This window comes from Ranitomeya imitator, chromosome 3 (genome assembly GCF_032444005.1).
Source record: "Ranitomeya imitator isolate aRanImi1 chromosome 3, aRanImi1.pri, whole genome shotgun sequence".
In the NCBI taxonomy this organism is placed as follows: Eukaryota; Metazoa; Chordata; class Amphibia; order Anura; family Dendrobatidae; genus Ranitomeya; species Ranitomeya imitator.
In genome coordinates this window covers 807,028,125-807,051,953 of record NC_091284.1, presented here as the reverse complement: position 1 = coordinate 807,051,953, position 23,829 = coordinate 807,028,125, and the positions used below count along the sequence as shown (strand labels likewise).

The 23,829-nt window shown below is 46.0% G+C and overlaps 1 protein-coding gene across 3 annotated transcripts in view; it reads left to right on the top strand.

Moving 5' to 3' along the window:
* The window catches only part of NAALAD2 (N-acetylated alpha-linked acidic dipeptidase 2), an 84,512-nt gene that overhangs the window by 17,729 nt on the left and 42,954 nt on the right, over positions 1-23,829 (top strand). For 2 of the 3 annotated variants that reach the window (XM_069759245.1, XM_069759246.1), the window contains exons 6-9: positions 6,927-7,113; positions 17,209-17,302; positions 21,686-21,778; positions 23,126-23,211. In XM_069759245.1, the coding sequence (XP_069615346.1) occupies positions 6,927-7,113; positions 17,209-17,302; positions 21,686-21,778; positions 23,126-23,211 (460 nt within the window). Of the gene's footprint in view, positions 1-6,926; positions 7,114-11,797; positions 11,883-12,005; positions 12,123-17,208; positions 17,303-21,685; positions 21,779-23,125; positions 23,212-23,829 lie in introns of those variants that run through there. The other variant, XM_069759247.1, reaches the window with a different exon arrangement.

The window sequence follows — 23,829 nt, the reverse complement described above, 5'->3', positions numbered from 1 at the left end:
GTATACACCCTCCTGCTGGCTCTCAGCTCCTCCCCTGCAGTATACACCCTCCTCCTGGCTCTCAGCTCCTCCCCTGCAGTATACAGCCTCCTGCTGGCTCTCAGCTCCTCCCCTGCAGTATACACCCTCCTGCTGGCTCTCAGCTCCTCCCCTGCAGTATACACCCTCCTCCTGGCTCTCAGCTAACCAGTTCTTGCTTAGTGTCTGTAGGAGGCACATGGGTCTGTTTCAGACCCCAACGTTTTTATTTTATTTTTTACTTTTCTGTAATTTTTTTTTTTTTTTAATTAACGGAGTGAAGGGGGCGACGGATCCTTTCAAGGTTCCGATCTCCCCTGAACCATCAACAGGCGAGCATAGCGAGTATACCTCCCTGTACCCTCTCCTTCGACGTGGGAAGCCATGCCTGAGCTCACTTCAGGGGCGACGGTTCCTTCGAGTCCTGATCTCCCCACACCAGCAGCAGGCGACCACATGGAGTGTCGCCTCCATGTATCCTCTCCTGGAGCCAGGCCTAATGCCGGACAACTGGCCCTGTCCACCCGGACTGAACTCCGTGGATGTACAGAGTCCCCTCTCTATGGCGTCCGAGCAGCCCCCACTGTCCAACCACTGTGAAAGCGGATGGCACAAGGAGGCGGACGGTTCCTCTCCACCTCCCTAACAAAGGGACGATGGATTGAGGTTAACACCTTTATCCCTGTACCGTCCACGCTGCACAGAACAGCGCTGAAACCCACATCCGCGGCGGCTCCATGCCGGGATGCGCATCAATGGTGAGTGGATCCATCTTCAGTGGGATATCCACATGCTGACAAGCAGCCTCAGCCACTTCCCTGTGGCCCACCTCCCTGAGGTAACGCTCCGGCCGGCTGCAAAAATTTAGTCCCCGGCTTCGGCTGATGTGTAGGCCATATCCCAGAAGCCGCACCAACACTATGGCGTGCTAAGGCGGCTCCGCAACTCTGCAACTCCCGGTGGCCATCTTGGTCCACCTTGCCGGCTCATACAGGGGTGACGGTTTTTGCATTAAAGGGGCACATCGACTCTACATCAGTACCCGGGTAAGGAAGTACCTGACCTAAAGCCACACGACCAGTATTCCCTGGTCTTAAAGGCGCACGGCCAGTATTCCCTGGTCTTAAAGGCGCATGACCAGTATTCCCTGGTCTTAAAGGCATACGGCCAGTATTCCCTGGTCTTAAAGGCACACAGCCAGTATTCCCTGGTCTTAAAGGCACACGGCCAGTATTCCCTGGTCTTAAAGGCACACGACCAGTATTCCCTGGTCTTAAAGGCGCATGACCAGTATTCCCTGGCCTTAAAGGCGCATGACCAGTATTCCCTGACCTTAAAGGCGCATGACCAGTATTCCCTGGCCTTAAAGGCGCATGACCAGTATTCCCTGGCCTTAAAGGCGCATGACCAGTATTCCCTGGCCTTAAAGGCGCATGACCAGTATTCCCTGGTCTTAAGGGCACATGATCAATCCAAAGCCGGTCACCTAAATGAGCTCAGGAGCCCTCCGCCGCCGACCCCAGCTTATCCCAGAGTACCTAGTTCCCCTCAGTGGACTTCGTCACTGACCGCAATCCATGGTTCTCTGACCAAGAGAATTGAGTGTACCCTCTGTGGCTCGGAGTGCTCGCAGGACCGATATACATGGTCCCTATCCTAAGTGGGAGCCGTCGGCTAGCAGGGGCCGCAAGTATTCTAGAAACGTACAGGCGTCTAGAAACATACAGGCATCTAGAAAACAGAAGTTTTCATTTCCTGATCCTTCACCAATGATTTGATGACAACAAGGCTCTGAATATGGATCGGATATTGCCTAGGACCTGGACTTGCCAGAGCTTCAGAGAAAAATGACTCGGCTATTTATACCATCAACCAATCTTGGTACATTGACGAGGACTCTGGTTCTGCTCTAGACTACGCAGTGTCCCTCATAAGGAGACTAAACTCCCTCGTAGATCATTTGCTATTCAGTCCGGATAAGCGATTCACTGGACAGAAGCCTCTACGTGGGATGCCATACCTGGTCTGTTTTTAAGGGCGACGGGTCCTTTAAAGGGCACCGATCTCCCCACACCATCAACAGATGAGCCAAGGTCGTGGCCCTTCAACAGGGAGCTTGCGCACTTGATCACTTATCCCCTCAGTTCATTCGATTTGCTAGGAAGGTTCTGAGGAAAAATGGTGACGACAATGGAGCAGTTTCCTTCGCTCTGCTTGTGTTCAGCAAGTCAATCAGGCTTTCAAAGGGTAGTCTCTGAGCTCCTTCCTCATCCAGGGCCTTCTCCTAGTCCAATGGTTATTAGTGATTACCAATGCCAGTCCTCTCCCGATCATTGCTCTAGGGATCCGAACGGTACGGCTAATCCTACAGCAGGTCCACTGCCTTCAGGCAGGTCTCCCCATCCGACTTCAGTTGAACAATGCCACGGCTGTGCCATATGTCAGTCATCTACCAGGTACCCACAATCAAGCACCATGGCCGAGGTACCTCACATTCTCTGATGGGCCGAGATCTATCATTCGGTGATCTCGGCAGTACATATTCCTGGAGTAGGACACTGGGCAGACATATTAATCCGTCAGGGTTTCTCCTCAAGTGAGTGGGAACTTCACCCGGAAGTCTTTCATCAGATCTGCCTTCACTTTAGTACTCCAGATGTATGTCGGATGGTGTCCAAACTGAACGCCAATGTACTCGAGTTCATGGTTCGGCCTCGAGATCCAAGAGCCATCGCAGTGCATGCTCTGTTCTTCCATAGTACCAATTTCCATAACCCCTCTTCCACTACTTCTGAGATATTTTTGGAAGCAGGAAGGGCCCCAGTGGTCCTGGCAGATCCACACTGACTATGTCAGGTTTTCTCGTTTGCGGTGCTAGTATTTTTCCATCTTATTGCAACAAAACTGCAAATATGGACTTCCTCGCAGGGAGTGTTCACCTGTGGTTCTTCCCTATCGCATACTGTTAGATCTCTGGGACCTTAATGGTCCTGGCGGTCTTGCAGTAAACTCCTTTTTTGATCTGGACAGACTTTACTATCAGGGAAGGTTGCTCCCTTTCTTCTCTGCGATCTTGTCATCCTGATGAGTCTTCAGAGCTTGCCGCTCTGTTCCTTCAGACTTTTTTCCTTATTACCATCAAGGCAAGGTTGTCCTCAGGCCATCCCCTTCCCACAAAACGGAATGGGTTCTCCATAATCTGTTCAAAGTAAGTGCTCCGAGTAGGGATGTATAGAGGACTGCATCCTTCCGAAGGTTGGTCACTTTATTTGGGCTTCCTGACGGTAAGAAGAAGGCTTCCTGATGGTCACAGGAAGGGTTTAGCCGTTTCATCAGCCATGTTAGCCTGGTGGATTCGTTTCACCATCCAGGAGTCCTTCCGTGCTAGATGTCAGCCTATCTCCCTGTCTGAGGGCTCTAGGCACCAGACGTCGGCAAGCACGGCTGCAAGCTTGCGGATTCGTCCAGTCCGCATGCATTCTTGAAGCACTATAATCCCCACACTTCCACAGATGTGAGTGTGGGCAGGCGGACTCTGCAGGCTGCGATGGCGCACTTGTAAGTAGCGGTTACACAGGGCCTGATCTGATGTTGTCCCCACCCAGGGACTGCTTTGGGATGTCCCACGGTCTGTGTCCCCCAATGAGGCGAAGGACAAATAGGGATTTTTGTGTACTCACCGTAAAATCCTTTTCTCCGAGCCATTCATTGGGGGACACAGCTCTCACCCTATTAGCTTGTGCTTGTTTTATAATTTGACATGCTATACTCTCATATATAATATGACATGCTATATGCTTATATGTTGTTATTGATCTCCTACTGCTTTTGCACCGAACTGGTTAGCTGAGAGCCAGCAGGAGGGTTTATACTGCAGAGGAGGAGCTAACTTTCTTTGCTTCACTTAGTGTCAGCCTCCTAGTGGCAGCAACATACACCCACGGTCAGTGTCCCCCAATGAATGGCTTGGAGAAAAGGATTTTACGGTGAGTACACAAAAATCCCTATTTTTCAGGCTGCGGTGACTGTGACAAGACGAGTCGTAGCTGGGAGATGTCCACATGAATTTCTGACCAGATGAAGAAGATGAAGCAGAAAATGACTTTAATCAGACGAGACGTCAGCGGTAAGTGCCTGGATGTAGATATTATTCTGTATCTGCCCTGTGTGACATGGAGTGATAATGTTATCTGTAAAATCACCTTATTCTACGTTCTCACATTTGTGTGAAATGTCCGTGTGCTGCCAGATTTTTTTTATCAGACACACTCTGAGTTTTATAGGTCCATTCACACATGCATGAAAATCATGGATCTGAGAGTGAGATCCGTGAGGGTCAGAGAATGTCTTGTTCTGATGCAATTTTGACGATCAGAATAGGATATGCTCAATGCGTCTGTAAAAGCGAGCAGCACGCCGACACTGCACGTGGATACAGGAATGTAGCCTTATTATAAATAGCACAGTCCTTTAGTATACTGTGTACTCACTTATTGTGTATAACACAGTCCCTTAGTATATAGTGTACTCGCTTATTATAATGCTGTCTTGCAAATGACAGCGCGACAAACACCCGGTGTTCGGACAGCCGAACCTGAACAGTAACACGGACTTCCTAATGAAGTCAGTGTTTGTTGTCCGTGCCCGAACAGTAGGTGTTCGGTATGGACGCCAAACTTTATTGTTCAGGTTCGCCCATCTCTAATCAAGACCAGAGACGCCCATGGGACCGGACCACACCATAGGTGAGTATAACGAAAGCAATTTTTTGTGCCTTGCAGAGCATTCTAGAATGCTGTACTTGAGAGCTTACAGGTGCTGGCCCCCTTTATATGGGTAAACCTGGCGACAACTTCCCTTTTAAAGAGGAATTATGGTTTCAGAAAATAAGTCAGTCTTTGTGACAGGAAAAAATCGGATTTCAAAATCTTATATCAAGATCTCTGCTGCTATCATGCAAAAAGAACATCCAGTGTAGTGATGTACAAACGTGCACGGATATAGCGTTATCTGAGTATCGCAGGGGCTCGATTAACATGTTTGAGTCCCTACGGCTGTTAGACAGCTGCAAGGGATTCCCTAACAAACAGGCCTCCCAGGGCTTGCATGACATTGTGACGTGATCCCTGCTGCCAATTATCGCCCGCTTTACTCTTAACTTCTCTCTCATGAAAACTGACCTCCTAAATAGTGATAGCTGCTGCTCTGACTTCCTGTGAATGAAGGAAATGAAAGTCAAGCGGATCCTGATTGGCTGCAGGGTTCACGTGACATAACATCACCAGCGCCCCAGAAGATCCAGCGCCGACATTGTGAAGCAGTGCCCACAAAATAGGTAAGTATGGCTGTTATTTTACAAAGGCCTAATTGACAAAGGGTTTGAATAGCGGACATTCCCTTGAAACCTTCAATTATTTGACAGTTTAAGACAAAATAACGATGTACCAATAAGCAAAGCCAGTGGCATCCCATCTGCATCCATAATGACATCATGGAAGGGGTGGTGCGATGGGTGCCAGAATTGGCAAGCCACCTTGACCCTGCCACTTTCTAATGATTGACAATTGCATATAAGGAGTCAAACGTCTTCGATCTGAGTTATATCTGGTTTCTGCTCAGAGCAGCCGATGTCGGCTGTATAATACAGCCAACACCCGCCATGTGTACATCGGGTTCGGCTCCTGAAACCGCTCCAAACACTTGCACTTTACATGAGGCAGATGTCGGGGAGAGTTTAAATGGATTGTCTAGTCAATGAAAGTGTGTGATCAAGTAATTTTTAAGGGAACCCTTTTAACCAAGAAGGACCACCCCTCTTATTTATTATGCAAACTTATATAGCGCCATCATATTGTGCAGCGCTTTACAGACTTTATCACCGCTGTCCCTATAGCGGCTCACAATCTAAATTAGCTCCCTATCAGTATGTCTTTGGAGTGTGGGAGGAAAGCGGAGAACCCGGAGGAAACCCACACGAACGCGAGCAAAACATGCAGATGTTGTTCATGTGTGCATGGCGGCACAATATTGTGACGTCACGGTACAACTATTCGCAAAGAGGTGCTGCGAATGCCACAGTTAGTAGGCAGATTGCTAATGAGGTGGCCGCCGGACCAGGGTCATGTGAACATTTTTGCTCAACTCTACTATGTATCATACAGAACATTCCTATACGTTTCACAAGCTTTAATCCTGAAGTGAGTTTTCTTGACCCAACCTTCCCTTTATCTTCCTCCCGCCAGTAATTTCGGGAATGTGCAGTGAAAGTAAGGAGGCTAATGAATATAATCCGCTCCCACCAGGAATTGTGCAGGTGATAGACCTCCCCACCAGAGTTGCTGATGCCTCCATACAACCATTGGTGATTTCTGCTAATTACTCCAGGAATGTTGTATCCGGCACTCAGCCCCGGCGCCCCTCGCTGTGTCAGCAACCGGGGGGGAGGCAGAGCAGAAGGCCGGTCAGCACATTGCTTGGTTATTCGTTAGTCGCTCCAATGGTCGCGTGATGTTAATGAATATCTTAACTAACATTCAACCACATGTTGTAACATTACGATGTATGACTGTTAATAAGAAATGTAGAATTGTATTTTTATGTAGCATACTGAATGTCTAAAAGTATGTGAACCCCCTCCAAGATATACATAGGTGTTCGCTAGGTGATCTTCTGGGATCGGAGAATCCTCACAGTAGGCATGTGTTAAAATTCACAAGTCACATAGAGTGACTGCAGACTTGTACCCTAAGGCTGCACAACCCCTTTAAGGTCCATGTTCACATACTTTTGTCATTTTGTACTGTACTTTGCATTCAGTCTAGTATTTGTTTTGCATTCTTGAAGTTACAATTTATGAAAAATGAAGAATCTTTATGTTTGAGATACTCATTAAAGCTGTATTTCCGTAGGTGAAAAATGCGATACTGGCGGGAGCCAAAGGGATTATCCTGTACTCCGATCCGGCTGATTATTGCTCTCCCGGGGTTGAGCCCTATCCCGCTGGTTGGAACCTGCCAGGTGGTGGTGCCCAACGTGGTAACGTCTTGAATCTTAATGGTGCAGGGGATCCTCTAACACCAGGTTATCCTGCAAAAGGTGCGTTGATGGAAAGAAATTGAGCAGAATACAACCTAATTTAATACAACCCCTGGCAAAAATTATGGAATCACCGGCCTTGGAGGATGTTCATTCAGTTGTTTAATTTTAAATCACATAATTTTGGTGATTGTACTACGCAGTAAATCCCAAAACAAGAGGTTCTTTCTAGGTAAAATATTGTTTATTACACAAAAGTAAAACATACATAGACATCCAATAACAAAAATTGACAAAAAATTACAAAAAAAGTGCAGAATCCACTAAAAAGAGGGACATAACCATAGGAGAACCATTAAATCTTATAGTACTGTGGTGATGTTAGAGAGAGGCTTAATACCCCACATATAAGTGCCCAATTAGGTCTAATGGAAAAATCCCGTAATCAATATAGACCATATAGTATATAATGTGTTCCTGTCTAAAGTTTAGACTATCCAGTACTATGACAGTGACACATATAGTACACTAAGGGGGAAGCCCCAATCGCTAAAGTGATGAGTGCCAAAGTTAGCATAAAGAAATACACATTACCCGCAGTATGTGGTGTGGTCTCTCCTCGGCGTCCCTCTGCCCCGACGCGCGTTTCACTGACGGCTTCACTATTCTACTAAGGGGCAACCTATGTGAATTGAGTTGTTTAATTTTGTAGAAAAAAAAAAGCAGATCACAGACATGGCACAAAACTAAAGTCATTTCAAATGGCAACTTTCTGGCTTTAAGAAACCGTAAAAGAAATCAAGAGCAAAAAATGTGGTAGTCAGTAATGGTTACTTTTATTAACCAAGCATAGGGGAAAAATTATGGAGTCAATAAATTCTGAGGGAAAAAATAATGGAATCGTCCTGTAAATTTTCATTCCCAAAACTAATGGAACGCCTGCCAGGGCCGTGGGGTACTCTGTACCAGGTCCGGTATTTAAAGGGGATGTCACGGTGGCTGCGATCTGGTCCATGGCCCTGGGCGACCAATTAAAGGCTAAGTCTTTAAGGGGTCTTATGAATACAGTTTGTGTTGGTGACACCACCTGTGGTATTCGGTCAGTAGGGACCGATGCTGTTTAAAGGGGTCCTCTGGGGCGATGTTATGGCAGCTAGATGGTATAATTTCCCACAGGTGAAGTAGATCACCAAGGCCCCCGGTGTGTAGGTGAAGATAGTGAATGGTGCAATGAAGATCGAGGACACAGGTTTGCAGTCTCTTTACCTGGTTTACTGTAGGCTTCAGGCAACCGCAGTTCAGGGCACCAGATAACAGGTACAGGCAGGGTCCAACCGGCTTGGAAGCAAATCTAGAGCACCCTTTACCAGGTGGAGATGAAAGCCTTCCTCAAAGCGCAGTGGTATGGTAGTCCCTTACTGCCTGTGGTTTCAGATAAGGTCCTCACAGTTCCTCTCTGTCCTCCATATAGGTTAGGACACAACCCATATGACAGGTGACTCGAGCCTTTTTACATGGTCTCTATCACGACCCGGGCCCTATATGTCACTGTGCCTCCTGGGTGTAAGGTGGTCAGGTAACTTAAAGTTCAGCTGTCCTGCCGGTTTCAGCTGTGCCCCTTAGAGTCCGACACTGCCTCAGTCTTCTGGCTACCAGAATCTGCGCTAGCCAGGGAGGTAGCCAAATCACTGCTCTGCTCTCCTGTGCCATCTCTCTCCTGCACACTTTCCACAAGCTGTCCTTTCCTTCTCTGTTCTCCTTCTCCAGGGGCTGTAGTACCACTGACTACACAGCCCTTTCAGTCCTGCTGACACTCACTGTCCGACTGCCTTCGCCTCTGTCCTCCGACAGACTGCCCACTAACTTCCCCACCAGCCAGATTATATCAGAGAATTTCCCCTTAATCCGTGTTTAGAGCTCCCCCTTCTGGCCTGGAGTATGAACGTGTTGTATGTGATTACCTGGTGAAAGATATCCTTCATCGCTTCCAAGCGTGACATCATTCTCCCCACAAGGAATCCCCACTGTGATGACCACCTTAATCAAATTAGATCTGCTCGTTACTCTGCATCTAAAAACGAGTGCTCACATCTTGGAGAGCTGTTGCACCAAGTGGACTGACATGAATCATGGCTCCAACACGAGAGATGTCAGTTGAAACAAAGAAGAGGATTTTTACTCTTCGCCACGACAGCAACCACTGGAGAGAGGGATCTGCAACATAGGGACAGGAAACCTACAGAAAAAAATAAAAGGGGTGGTCCGCCTCTCCTCCTCAGTTGGTTTCCTGTTCCTATGGGAACCACAGGGCTATCTTACAAAAGACATAACTGGGCCAGTGCATGCCGCCTGTGCGGTCTCTGTGGGAACGGCAGGGGCTGTGGTCCAGAGGCAGCGTTGGGGGAGTTCTGTTAGACGGCTCCCCCTCGTCTGATGGATGCAGTGAGGACCGGGTCCGGGGAGGGCCACCCGGTCTCACTCAGAAGCCGCGCAGTCGGTGGTGATACGGCTGAAGTGTAGAAGTCGGCCAGTGTGGGAATCGGGGCCCGTGCATGTGCTGACCAGCGCAGAACCTCCAGCAGCAGCGATCACCGGGTAAGAGAAAGCAGCGTTCCCGCACGCCGGTCGGCACGTGCGCAGAGCAGCGCAGAAGCTCCTGCCCCGGAAGTAAAGATAGGACTTCCGGGGCACGCAGACAGTGGTGGGGAAAGCGCTACTGGTGCATGCGCAGTATACCACGACCTTTACAACAGAACTTCCGAGGTAAAAAAAAAAGGCCTATAAAAGAAAGAGCATTGCTGGCAGGTGGCGATTCAATTATGTCATCCCCAGGCCAGATGGTGAACCCAGCAGGTAGAGATCGTTCCTGCAGAGGGTTTACAGATGTCAGCTGCAAGAGTTATACAGCGGACTCTAGATCTAGGACTGTACCGCGGCCACCTGATCCGGTACCAAAAAGCTTCACTGGGTGAGTGGTTTAACTCTACCTATTAAGCTGATACATCTTTTCTTCTGTCTTGCCGTATTCCCCCTCCAGGCCAAAAAGAAGCAAAAATCCAAGCATAAGCAGTGCGCCTTATGCAGTCAGCCTCTCCCTGATTCCTACCCCAAGAAACTCTGTAAACAGTGCATTAGTGAAACCATGCAGGGTGCAACAATGTCAATCACGGATATACGGGCTATAATTAGAGAGGAGCTGCAAGCCATTACCCAGGCCAGCGCACCCCTAGAAAGAAAAAGCAAGAAAAGAGTAGCTTCCAGCTCAAAGTCCAATATTGATCAAGTAGTAGCCTCGGACTCCTCACACTCATCATCTTCATCATGAGATATTGAAGGTCGATCATGCTTCCCTATAGATGGGGTGGATAATTTGGTAAAGTCAATCAGAAAACACTATAGGATGTGAGGAAAGAAAAGATACTCAAACTACACAAGATATGATGTTTGCGGGGTTGACAGAGAGGAAAAGAAGAGTTTCCAGTTATTCCAGCAGTTAAGGCCTTGATAAAGAGGGAATGTGAAAAGCAGGATCAAAGACGCTTCCTCCCATCAGCCTGCAATAGGAAATACCCCTTTAGTGATGAGGAACTAATAACATGGACTAAGATCCCTAAGGTGGACGCAGCTGTCGCCTCCACCTCAAAACAATCTACGCTACCGGTAGAAGACACAGGCCTACTTTCAGATCCTCTTGACCTTAAAGCAGAGTCGTCATTAAAATGGTCACGGGAAGCCTCTACGGGCATATTTAAACCAGCAATAGCCAGTGCATGCACCGCCAGATCCATGCTCATATGGATTGATCAACTAGACCAACATATTGAACAAAGAATCTCTAGAGAGAAACTGCGGGATGCTATACCTTTAATTAGAGGGGCAGCAGCCTTTATGGCCGACGCATCAGCTGATACACTACGCCTAGCAGCAAGATCAGCGGGTCTAGTAAATAATGCCAGACGAGCTTTGTAGATGAAGAGTTGGAAGGGGGACATGCAATCGAAAACAAAGATCTGCGCTATTCCATGTGAGGGAGAGTTTCTCTTTGGGAAAGCCCTAGATGACATCCTTAAAAAGCAAAAGAAAGAAAGAAGGCTTTCCCTGACCCCTCAATCCCTTTTTATGGGAGAACATTTAAAAGGAGGCCATTCGCAAAAAGGAAACAAGGAGAAAGAACAATGCGATGAGCTACAAAAGAAAAACAGAGGGGTACTATGTTTAGAGGACCCACCATCCGGAAAAACAATAAATACTGAAGTAGCGGTCACCCCAGTAGGGGGTAGACTAAAATTATTCTTCTCACATTGGGCAAAAATAACGGCTAGTTCGTGGATACTGAATATTATTAATGGAATTAAAATTAGAATTCCTCCAAATTCGCCACGACTCATTTACCATAACATCCCACAGCTCACCAATACAACAAAAAGTCCTTGAAATAGAAATTCAAAGCCTATTAAACAAACGAGTCTTAGTTAAGGTTCCAGAGGTGCAAGAAGGTAGAGGGTTTTACTGTCCATTATTTCTAATCCCTAAGCCTGATGGATCATTTAGAAAAATTATAAATCTTAAAAGGCTTAATACATTTATTCAAAATCATGAATTTAAAATGGAATCAATCATGTCCACCATTAAGCTCCTTTTTCCAAATTGCATGATGGGGGGGCATAGATTTAAATGATGCATATTACCATCTCCCTATCCATGACAGATATCAAAGATACTTCAGGGTCGCAGTGATATTCGAAGGCCCAATCTGTCACTTCCAGTACACGGCCATGCCCTTTGGCTTCTCTACAGCACCAAGGATCTTCACCAAAGTGATGTTAGAGGTGATGGCTTATCTTTGTCAAAAAGACACCTTAATTATCCCTTACCTGGATGACTTTTTAGTCGTCGGGATTTCGGCTGTCCAGTTTGCTAACCGTTTAGCATACACTGTCTCCTCTTTACAGGATCTAGGCTGGATCATCAACTTCAAGAAATCCAGACTTATCCCACTTTCCCTCCAGACGTTTTTAGGGTTCCATCTAGATTCCACGATCCAGAGGTGTCTACTCCCTCAGGTAAAGGTAGGATTTTGCTCATGTGACAGCTGCAATAGACAGACCATGAATATATTTTAGGGAAGCAATGTCCTTGTTAGGATCCCTTTCTTCCTGTACCCCAGCTGTTCAGTGGGCACAATACCATACCCGGATGCTGCAATATCAAATCCTTCGAGAGGAGAAACGACTTCTTGGCCACCTTGAAAGTAAGATAACCTTATCTATGGAAGTCCTAGCTTCCCTAGTGTGGTGATTAGATAGTAAACACTTGGCGGGTTGTGTCCCTTAGGTTATAACACCATCCCATACTCTAAAGGTACCTTCACACTAAACGACGCTGCAGCGATCCAGACAACGATCCGGATCGCTGCAGCGTCGCTGTTCGGTCGCTGGAGAGCTGTCACACAGACCGCTCTCCAGCGACCAACGATGCCGGTAACCAGGGTAAACATCGGGTTACTAAGCGCAGGGCCGCGCTTAGTAACCCGATGTTTACCCTGGATACCATCCTAAAAGTAAAAAAAACAAACGCTTCATACTTACCTTCGGCTGTCTGTCCCCGGCGCTGTGCTTCTCTGTACTGGCTGTGAGCACAGCGGCCGGAAAGCAGAGCGGTGACGTCACCGCTCTGCTTTCCGGCCGCTGTGCTCACAGTGCGTGCAGGAAAGCACAGCGCCGGAGGACAGACAGCGGAAGGTAAGTATGAAGCGTTTGTTTTTTTTACTTTTAGGATGGTATCCAGGGTAAACATCGGGTTACTAAGCGCGGCCCTGCGCTTAGTAACCCGATGTTTACCCTGGTTACCAGTGAAGACATCGCTGAATCGGTGTCACACACGCCGATTCAGCGATGTCAGCGGGAGAGCCAGCGACCAAAGAAAGTTCTGGCCCTCTAGCCCCGACCAACGACATCACAGCAGGATCCTGATCGCTGCTGCGTGTCAAACTGAACGATATCGCTAGCCAGGACGCTGCAACGTCACGGATCGCTAGCGATATCGTTTAGTGTGAAGGTACCTTAACTACTTATGCTAGTCCCCACGGATGGGGCGCCCATATGGGAAATAGTTTCTGCCAGGGAATGTGGAATAAAGAAGAAATCCGATATTCATAAAACTTTAAAAGAACTAAATGCAGTAAATCATGCGTTACATCATTTTCTTCCACCACTTTGAGGAAAACACATCAGAATTTTGTCAGACGGCTCTACAACAGTGGCATATCTAAACAAACAAGGAGGTACTCGATCAGATACTCTGTCTTCTGCAGCGAAAATCTTGAACTTGGCCGAAAGACATCTTCTATCTCTGCCCTTCACATCAAGGGAGAGAACAACCAACAGGTGGACTTTCTAAGTTGATACACTCTGTGACAAGGAGAATGGTGCCTAAGTCATTGCATCTTCCAAAAAATAGCATTATTATGGGGTCATCCTCAGACCTTTTTGCTACGATAGAAAACAAACAAGTTCAGAAGTTTGCCTCCCTATCCTTGGCAGACCATCTGGACATTCTAGACGCCCTTCAAATACCTTGGCGTTTCAATCTAGCATATGCTTTCCCTCCGATAATTCTACTACCACAAGTCATTTGGATAATTATAGAGGAAGAGGCCAGGATAATTTTAATAGCACCATTTTGGCCCAAGAGACCATGGTTCTCATGCCTACAAACCATGTCAGTGTCAGACCCCTGGGTCCTTCCCTCAATCCCAGACCTACTCTCTCAGGGACCTTTCTTCCTCCCTCAAGTGGACAGCCTCCACTTGACGGCCTGGAATTTGAAAGGCAAATACTAAAATCTAGAGGATTCTCAGAGGATTCTCAGAACGTATTAGCCCCGTTCACATACCTAGGATTCCTCCTTGGGATTTAAACCTAGTCCTAGACGCTCTAACAGAACCCCCTTTTGAGCCTATACATACAGCATCTTTAAAACACCTGTCGCTAAAAACGGCCTTATTAGTAGCACAATAATAACATCGGCTAGGAAAGTCAGCGACATTCAAGCCCTGCCTATAGATCCACCCTTCCTTCTGACATTTCAGGATAGGTTAGTTTTAAAACCAGACCCCTCATACCTCCCTAAGGTAGCAGGAAAATTTCATAGATCACAGGAAATACTTATCCCCACTTTCTTTAGAGACCCCTCCACTCCTGAGGTTCAAAAGTTTGACACCTTGGACGTCAGGAGAGTAGTATTACAATACATTGAAAGAACTAGGAGTTGGAGGCCGTGTAGGGCTCTGTTCATATCCTTCCAGGGACAAAAGAAGGGGTATGGAATCACGAGGGGCACCGTATCCCGCTGGATTAGAGACGCTATCCAGCTGGCTTACTCCGTGAAAGATAAAGATCCTCCGGAGGGCATTAAAGTACATTCCACCATAGCTATGGCATCTTCCTGGGCTGAAAGGGGAAACGTTCCAATTGAGGACATATGTAAGGCGGCAACGTGGTCGGCCCCTTCTACCTTCTATGACCACTGTAGGCTTGACCTCTCGTCGACTTCTGACCTGGACTTTGGCAGGACTGTTCTTAGCACGGTGGTCCCCCCTAAGTGATGGTCTCTGGAAATCTCTCCAGTAGGTGCTGTCATGGCAAAGAGTAAAAAGCCGGATTACTTACTCGTAATACTCTTTTAATGAGTCCATGACAGCACCCAGTCACTTCCCTCTCTAAGATGAATACAGGACATACAAATAGGATTACTTCTTTTATAGCATTAATAAGTTTAAACATAAAATAATAAGTATTTTGCCTAGTACTGGCGGTCCTCCTGGTACTCTGAAACCCAACTGAGGAGGAGAGGCGGACCGCCCCCTTTTTATTTTCTCTGTAGGTTTCCTGTTCCTATGGGGCGGATCCCTCTCTCCAGTGGGTGCTGTCGTGGACTCATTAAAAGAGCATTACCGGTAAGTAATCCGGCTTATCAAACTCTTAAAAGAGGGAAAATCATCATGCAGTGTTGCAAAAGATGTTTGTTGTTCACAATCAGCTGTGTCTAAAATCTGGACCAAATACAAACAACATGGGAAGGTTGTTAAAGGCAAACATACTGGTAGACCAAGGAGACATCAAAGCATCAAGACCGGAAACTTAAAGCAATATGTCTCCAAAACAGGAAATGCACAACAAAAAAAATGAGGAACGAATGGGTGGAAACTGGAGTCAACGTCTGTGACCAAACTGTAAGAAACCGCCTAAAGGAAATGGGATTTACATACAGAAAAGCTAAAGGAAAGCCATCATTAACACCTAAACAGAAAAAAAACAAGGTTACAACGGGCTAAGGAAAAGCAATCATGGACTGTGGGTGACTGGATGAAAGTCTTATCAGTGTTGAATCGTGAATCTGCATTGGGCAAGGTGATGATGCTGGAACTTTTGTTTGGTGCTGTTCCAATGAGATTCATAAAGATGACTGCCTGAAGAGAACATGCAAATTTCCACAGTCATTGATGATATGGGGCTGCATGTCAGGTAAAGGCACTGGGGAGATGGCTGTCATTACATCCTCAATAAATGCACAAGTTTGTTGATATTTTGGACACTTTTCTTATCCAAACAATTGAACGGATGTTTAGGGATGATGAAATCATTTTTCAAGATGATAATGCATCCTGCCATAGAGCAAAAACTGTGAAAACATTCCTTGAAAAAAGACACATAAGGTCAATGTCATGGCCTGCAAATAGTCTGGATCTCCATCCAATAGAAAATCTTTGGTGGAAGTTTAAGAAAATGCTCCATGACAAGGCTCCAACCTGCAAAGCGGATCTGGCAACAGCAATCAGAGAAAGTTGGAGCCAGATTGATGAAGAGTACTGTGTGACACTCATTAAGTCCATGCCTCAGACTGCAAGCATGCACGATTTGCCTCCGATAATCGGATCGCACTCTGTCCGTGAAAAAAATCTGACCGAACTTGCATGACATCCGGGTGTGGTCCAATCTTCACGAATTGACCAAATAGAGAAGATAAAGAAAAACTGAGAAAAACAGATCCCCCTCGGAACCTTCTCCGATGCCCCTCGGAACCCTCTCCGATGCCCCTCGGAACCCTCTCCGATGCCCCTCGGAACCCTCTCCGATTTGACTCTTCGATCAGAGTCTGACTAGCATAATTGGACCAATTTTCTCGGATGGAGAACATGCGGTCCTGTGACCCTAGTTAATTGAGTACTGTAAGTCCACGTGAATGTCCAGCGTTGAGTATGATAAACTATTTGGCCCCAACACAAAATATTATCATATTATGATCTCAATCTAGTAGTCAGAATTGATCTGCATATATCCATGGTCGGCCTGTTATGGGATAAGCCACATGGTCAGACTCAGTAGTGGAAATACATGGCAGAAAAGATTAATTAAAGCGTTTTTCCCACCTTCATAAATGGTTATTTTTGGATAGCCCTTGTAAATTCAAGCTATTTTGTGATTTATTGCTAATTAAAATTTTCAGCCGTTCTTGAGATGATATCACTTTTCTTGTGTTTGCAGCTCATTGCCTTGGCGACCGACCACTGTTGCTTAACAACAGTAGAACACGCATAGTCCTTACAGTCTCTCTTCTATTGAGCTTGTAAACACTTGTTTTGGAGCTGGCCAGGATCGTTGCATTTCATTCTAATCCTGGCCAAATTCAATGCAGTGCTTAAATGTCAGTCCTCAACGATGGTCATTCTCCTAGACAACGAGTTGTAAATGAAAGAAAAAAGTGTTAATATCTCAAGAAAAGCTGTAAATTATAATAAACAGTAAATTGTAAAAGTGCTTGTTTTCATAAGGTCTATCAAACAATATCCATCAATGCAAAAGGGGAAATAACCCTTTAAATCACAATTCCACGCAAGGTCAAGAAGAATTTATTATAAAAGCTGGTTTATTTGTCCTAGGTTAAGAGTAAATCCGAACCCATGGTTGATCTTACTAAAGTTCCAAATTGTAATATCTTCTAACTTGGTGTTAAAATATTCTTTGTGGGGGAGGGGACGTGGCAATTATTATGAGCAGCATAAAATGGCATCTGTAGCCATTGTTACTATTTCTTACCTTCTATTGTTTAGTGCATGTTCAATAATCTGTAGTTTATGATCTCCCTCTCCGGCAGATTTTATGTATAGATACGAGGCAGACGAAGGGGTCGGACTTCCCAGCATTCCCGTCCATCCTATAGGATATCATGATGCCGCACAAATACTAAGGTATGCTCCAAATGAGAGACAAGCGAATCTGCCAATATTCCAATTCAGCAGATTCACTCAATTTTGGGCAGGAAACTTGCCGTTGCCCCACTAGCTCCATAAGGCTCCCGCTTCGCTCCAGGACCCGACTCCTCTTCACTCTTTACCAGTGCTTCCAGAGCTGGTAGGGCCTCGACGCACGTTCTGACATGATGAACTCACAGCTTCAGTCACCCCATGTGGTCACTTTAGGTGGCCAACATTATGATGTTGGAACATGCTTCAAACCTAACCCACGGTGGAAGCACCAACAAAGGGTGAAGAAGAAACCGGTGCCTGTGACTGAAGGCTCCCAACTACATTTCTATATAGACAAATCTCATTAGTAGGGCAGGATGAGATTGGGATTGGCATGATGTGGCTAGTGCCAAGCTACTTTTCGGTTCTAGTAATATGCGACAGCCTTGGATGTCAAGGATACTATGTCATAGTATCCTCAGGAGCTGTGCTCTACAGCCAGCACCTGAGAATAACTGCTGTGATCGGTGGTAACGATATTTAAAAGGTTAGGAAAGTAGGGCCCATCACTGTCCTCTCCCTCCACCTACTGAAGGCCGCCATGTTTGCTATGTTACTATTGATCGTTGCACAAATACACTGCAATACTACTGTAGTTCAGTGTATTTTATCGGTGATCAAGCAATCTCAAGTTCAGTTTACCTAAGGAGACTATTTAAAACTAGATGGTGGCCCGATTCTAAAGTATTCTAGAATATGCATGGCCACGTAGTATATTGCCCAGCCACGTAGTATATTGCCCAGCCACGTAGTATATTGCCCAGCCACGTAGTATATTGCCCAGCCACATAGTATACTGCCCAGCCACGTAGTATATTGCCCAGCCACGTAGTATATTGCCCAGCCACGTAGTATATTGCCCAGCCACGTAGTATATTGCCCAGCCACGTAGTATATTGCCCAGTCACGTAGTATATTGCCCAGTCACGTAGTATATTGCCCAGCACGCGTAGTATATTGCCCAGCCACGTAATATATTGCCCAGCCACGTAGTATATTGCCCAGGCACGTAGTATATTGCCCAGCCACGTAGAATATTGCCCAGCCCACGTAGTATATTGCCCAGCCACGTAGTATATTGCCCAGATACGTAGTATATTGCCCAGCCACGTAGTATATTGCCCAGCCACGTAGTATATTGCCCAGTCACGTAGTATATTGCCCAGACACGTAGTATATTGCCCAGTCATGTAGTATATTGCCCAGTCATGTAGTATATTGCCCAGTCACGTAGTATATTGCCCAGCCCACATAGTATATTGCCCAGTCACGTAGTATATTGCCCAGCCACGTAGTATATTGCCCAGCCACATAGTATATTGCCCAGCCACGTAGTATATTGCCCAGTCACGTAGTATATTGCCCAGCGATGTAGTATATTGCCCAGCCACGTATATTGCCCAGCCACGTAGTATATTGCACAGCTCACGTAGTATATTGCCCAGCCACATAGTATATTGCCCAGCCACATAGTATATTGCCCAGTCACGTAGTATATTGCACAGCCCACGTAGTATATTGCCCAGCGACGTAGTATATTGCACAGCCCACGTAGTATATTGCCCAGCGACGTAGTATATTGCACAGCCCATGCAGTATATAGCAATGTGGGCATCATATCCCTGTTAAAAAAAAGAATTAAAATAAAAAATAGTTATGTACTCACCTTCCGATGGCCCCTGGATCCAGGAAGCGTTTACCGATGCTCCTCACACGCTCCGGTCTCAAGAGTGCATTGCGGTCTCGCGAGATGATGACGTCATCATCTCGCGAGATCGGAATGCATGGACCGGTCACCGGAGCGTCGCGAGGAGCAGGAAATGCGCCGGAAGGCGAGTATATGATGATTTATTTTTTTTATTATTTTTAACATTAGATCTTTTTACTATTGATGCTGCATAGGCAGCATCAATAGTAAAAAAGTTGGTCACACAGGGTTAATAGCAGTGTTAATGGAGTGCGTTACACCGCGGCATAACGCGGTCCATTAGCGCTGCCATTAACCCTTAGCGCTGACTGGAGGGGAGTATGGAGCGGGCACTGACTGCGGGGAGGAAGGAGCGGCCATGTTGCCGCCGGACTGCGCCTGTCGCTGATTGGTCGTGGCAATGGTCGTGGGTGTTTTGCCACAACCAATCAGCGACTTGGATTCCATGACAGTCAGAGGCCGCGACCAATGAATATCCGGGACAGACAGAAAGACGGAAGTGACCCTAAAGGTACCTTCACACATAACGATATTGTTAACGATATCGTTGCTTTTTGTGACGTAGCAACGATATCGTTAATGAAATCGTTCTGTGTGACAGCGACCAACGATCAGGCCCCTGCTGGGAGATCGTTGGTCGCTGAATAAAGTCCAGAACTTTATTTTGTCGCTGGACTCCTCCTGACATCGCTGGATCGGCGTGTGTGACACCGATCCAGCGATGTCTTCACTGGTAACCAGGGTAAACATCGGGTAACTAAGCGCAGGGCCGCGCTTAGTAACCCGATGTTTACCCTGGTTACCATCGTAAAAGTAAAAAAAAACAAACACTACATACTTACCTACAGCCGTCTGTCCTCCAGCGCTGTGCTCTGCACTCCTCCTGTACTGGCTGTGAGCGTCGGTCAGCCGGAAAGCAGAGCGGTGACGTCACCGCTCTGCTTTCCGGCCGCTGTGCTCACAGCCAGTACAGGAGGAGTGCAGAGCACAGCGCTGGAGGACAGACGGCTGTAGGTAAGTATGTAGCGTTTGTTTTTTTTAACTTTTAGGATGGTAACCAGGGTAAACATCGGGTTACTAAGCGCGGCCCCGATGTTACCCATCGGCGCTTAGTTACCCGATGTTTACCCTGGTTACCGGCATCATTGGTCGCTGGAGAGCTGTCTGTGTGACAGCTCTCCAGCGACCAAACAGCGACGCTGCAGCGATCCGGATCGTTGTCGGTATCGCTGCAGCGTCGCTTAATGTGAAGGGGCCTTTAGACAATTATATAGTAGATTGGAAAAACCATATTTAAAAAAAATCCTTAAATATTAAAAAAAAAACACAGAATTCCCAAATGTAAATATTGAAATCTAAAAAATAAAAATAAATAAAATAACAAATTTGGTATCATAGCATGCTTAATTGACAACTAATAAAATCTAAAATTAGTTATCGACCGAAATGGGGAAAAAACAATTGTAATGGCAGAATCACTGTTTTTGATCACATCACCTCTCCGAAAAATATAGAAATAGTTTGTCACTCCAGTACTATCATTGTTAGGACGGGAGCCAGTACATGGGGCACAACAGGGTTAGATAGTGTTTCTGCACAGTTATCACCTACCCATGGGGCTCCGTGGATTACTGTGTCTCCACGTCTGAATTGGGTGAGATATAAACTATATACCTATTTGGCACTATGTTCCATAGTATCCATGTGATAAGTGTTATTTACAAATTTGGTGTTCACCTGTGAGTTTTCGGGATTATCCCAGTGATTTTAGATTATCAGTCATTGTACAGGAGGAGGCGAGCTGTGATATCACCTATTGTGAATGGTGGATCCTGTGTCATCTACTGTATATAGAGGTGTTATCATTCATTGTACAGGAGGAGGAGGTAAGCTGTGACATCACCTATTGTGAATGGTGAATCCTGTGTTATCTACTGTATATAGAGGTGTTATCAGTCATTGTACAGGAGGAGGTGAGCTGTGACATCACCTATTGTGAATGGTGGATCCTGTGTCATCTACTGTATATAGAGGTGTTATCATTCATTGTACAGGAGGAGGAGGAGGAAGTGAGCTGTGACATCACCTATTGTGAATGGTGGATCCTGTGTTATCTACTGTATATAGAGGTGTTATCAGTCATTGTACAGGAGGAGGTGAGCTGTGATATCACCTATTGTGAATGGTGGATCCCGTGTAATCTACTGTATATAGAGGTGTTATCAGTCATTGTACATGAGGAGGAGGTGAGCTGTGATATCACCTATTGTGAATGGTGGATCCTGTGTAATCTACTGTATATACAGGTGTTATCGGTCATTGTACAGGAGGAGGAGGTGAGCTGTGACATCACCTATTGTGAATGGTGGATCCTGTGTTATCTACTGTATATAGAGGTGTTATCAGTCATTGTACAGGAGGAGGAGGTGAGCTGTGACATCACCTATTGTGATTGGTGGGTCCTGTGTTACCTACTGTATTTAGAGGTGTTCATTTTCAATGTAATCCTGTCCATGATGATATGACATGTGTATGGTCTATAGCTCCATTTTTCTCCCATTTGTCACATTCATTGAGTTATAGATGTGACAATTAACACACACATTATCTTCTTCCAGGTTAATAGGAGGTCCAGCATCACCGTCTTCATGGAAAGGAAATCTTAATGTCTCGTATAACATCGGACCTGGATTTTCAGGCGTCTCCAACCGGTAAACCCAAAGCTCCAATCATCTATTAAGTTTTATTTTTCAATACAATCTGCAAAAATTAATGAATTAATACACGACAAAAATGATGAAGAGTGCTGAATACATTCGAGAAGTTCCTCTGTCATGTGACAGTTTCAGGTACTGCAACCCCTATGAAGGTGACTTGTAACACCAGAGACGCCCACACAAGGAGGTATTAAGGTGCTGCTGGGTTGAAATTAATGGCCATTAATGTTGTATTATGGAAAACTCCTTTAAACCATCTGCCCTCGAGACTCCATCTTTTTGACGATAGTATGCAAGTAAAGAGGCTTCATTCTCAAGGAGCTTTTGGTGACCAGCAACGTTTGACTATAACATGTGATCAAGTCCCCGGGACAGTGTGGAGATCCGACCAGTGAGGCCACCACCGACTGACAAAATGGGAAACTTGTGTCCCCCGCTTCAGGGTAGAGGTGATTGTGCATGCGCCCTGCCATTTGTTCCAGGGTACTGATATAGGACTGATAGAGATGACGGAGTGCAGCCCTTATCTCCCGTTGCCCCACAAAGACTGAATGAGTCTGCTGTGCGCATGCGCAACCCATGCTGCGTTCAATTGGGGGATGAAAGTTCCCAGTTCTTGCAATCAGAGGGGTTCTCGGCAGTCACACATGCTCACGGGTGCTCCGTTGGGTTTCTATAGGGTTTGCGGAAAGTGCGCAGTCCTCAGTCAGTCGTGCGCATGCTTCTAGGCGTACAATGGTAGATGTCTCCCATAAGGTACCATTTGTAAACAAGCCTCCTGTATAGTATAAGTCCCTTTGTGTGAGATCACGTTGTCTGGATATGCTTAGCGCGTATGCTGGGAGATTTTTGCAGCATACGCACAAACTGTACATCACTTCCACGATGTGAGCAAGGCCCGTCATTGACTCCTTTACTTCACCTTTTACTCTATATGAAACAAGGTGACACCTTTATTGCGCATGTGTTGATGGGACCGGACTAAGTTCAGAGGCTGTAGGCGCAGATTGTACACCTCCTCGTATCTCAGCTGCTGCAGAACACATTGCTCATGGTTACAGCATAGAGAAGGGATATCCTAGCCTGCCTTCTCTGTATGCCTGTAACCCGTCCCTCACCCCCATTCACAGAGATAAAAGCCGTCACCTATGTAATAAGTGTATGGAAATGTCACCTATTCTCAGTGCAGACGGATGAACGTGCGACCTGCAGCGTGAGGGTGCCAGCTCTCTGGCATCAGTTTTATACACATGGAAAACCTTTAGAGTTGGCTTATTATTATTTGTCTGCAATTATTTTTTTTTACACATATTAATAAATAATCCTACATTAACATTTCAGACAAGTGAGGATGCACGTGTACAACAACAATGAGGTCACAAGGATTTATGATGTCATCGGCACCATCCGGGGAGCAGTGGAACCGGGTATGTACTATAGGATCGATGGGCTCACTAGGATGGCGGTTAGGGCAGGAGGGACCCAGATAATGGAAACATGATAGTGCTGGGACCAGACTCAAATCCTGATCAAAACCCTTAGGCTGGAGTCACACTCGGCGTAAGACAATACGGTCCGTATATTACGGCCGTAATACGCTGAAAAGTCCCCAAAATAGTGGTCCGTAGCTCCTCCGTAGGCAGGGTGTGTCAGCGTATTTTGCGCATGGCATCCTCCGTATGTAATCCGTATGGCATCCGTACTGCGTGTTTTTCTCGCAGGCTTGCAAAACCAACATACGGCTATACAAGGGATCCATGTGTAAAAAAAAAAAAATATATATATATATATATATATATAATGTCATTAGACACATATATGTATATATATTATTACTTCATACAGCGCTAGATAGCTTTAAAGCCGGTAATTCAATTACCGGCTTTTGCTTTCTCCTTCCTAAAACCGACATGATATGAGACCTGGTTTACATACAGTAAACCATCTCATATCCCCATTTTTTTTTGCAGATTCCACACTACTAATGTTAGTAGTGTGTATATGCTAAATTTGGCCGTTCTATCTACTAAATTAAAGGGTTAAAT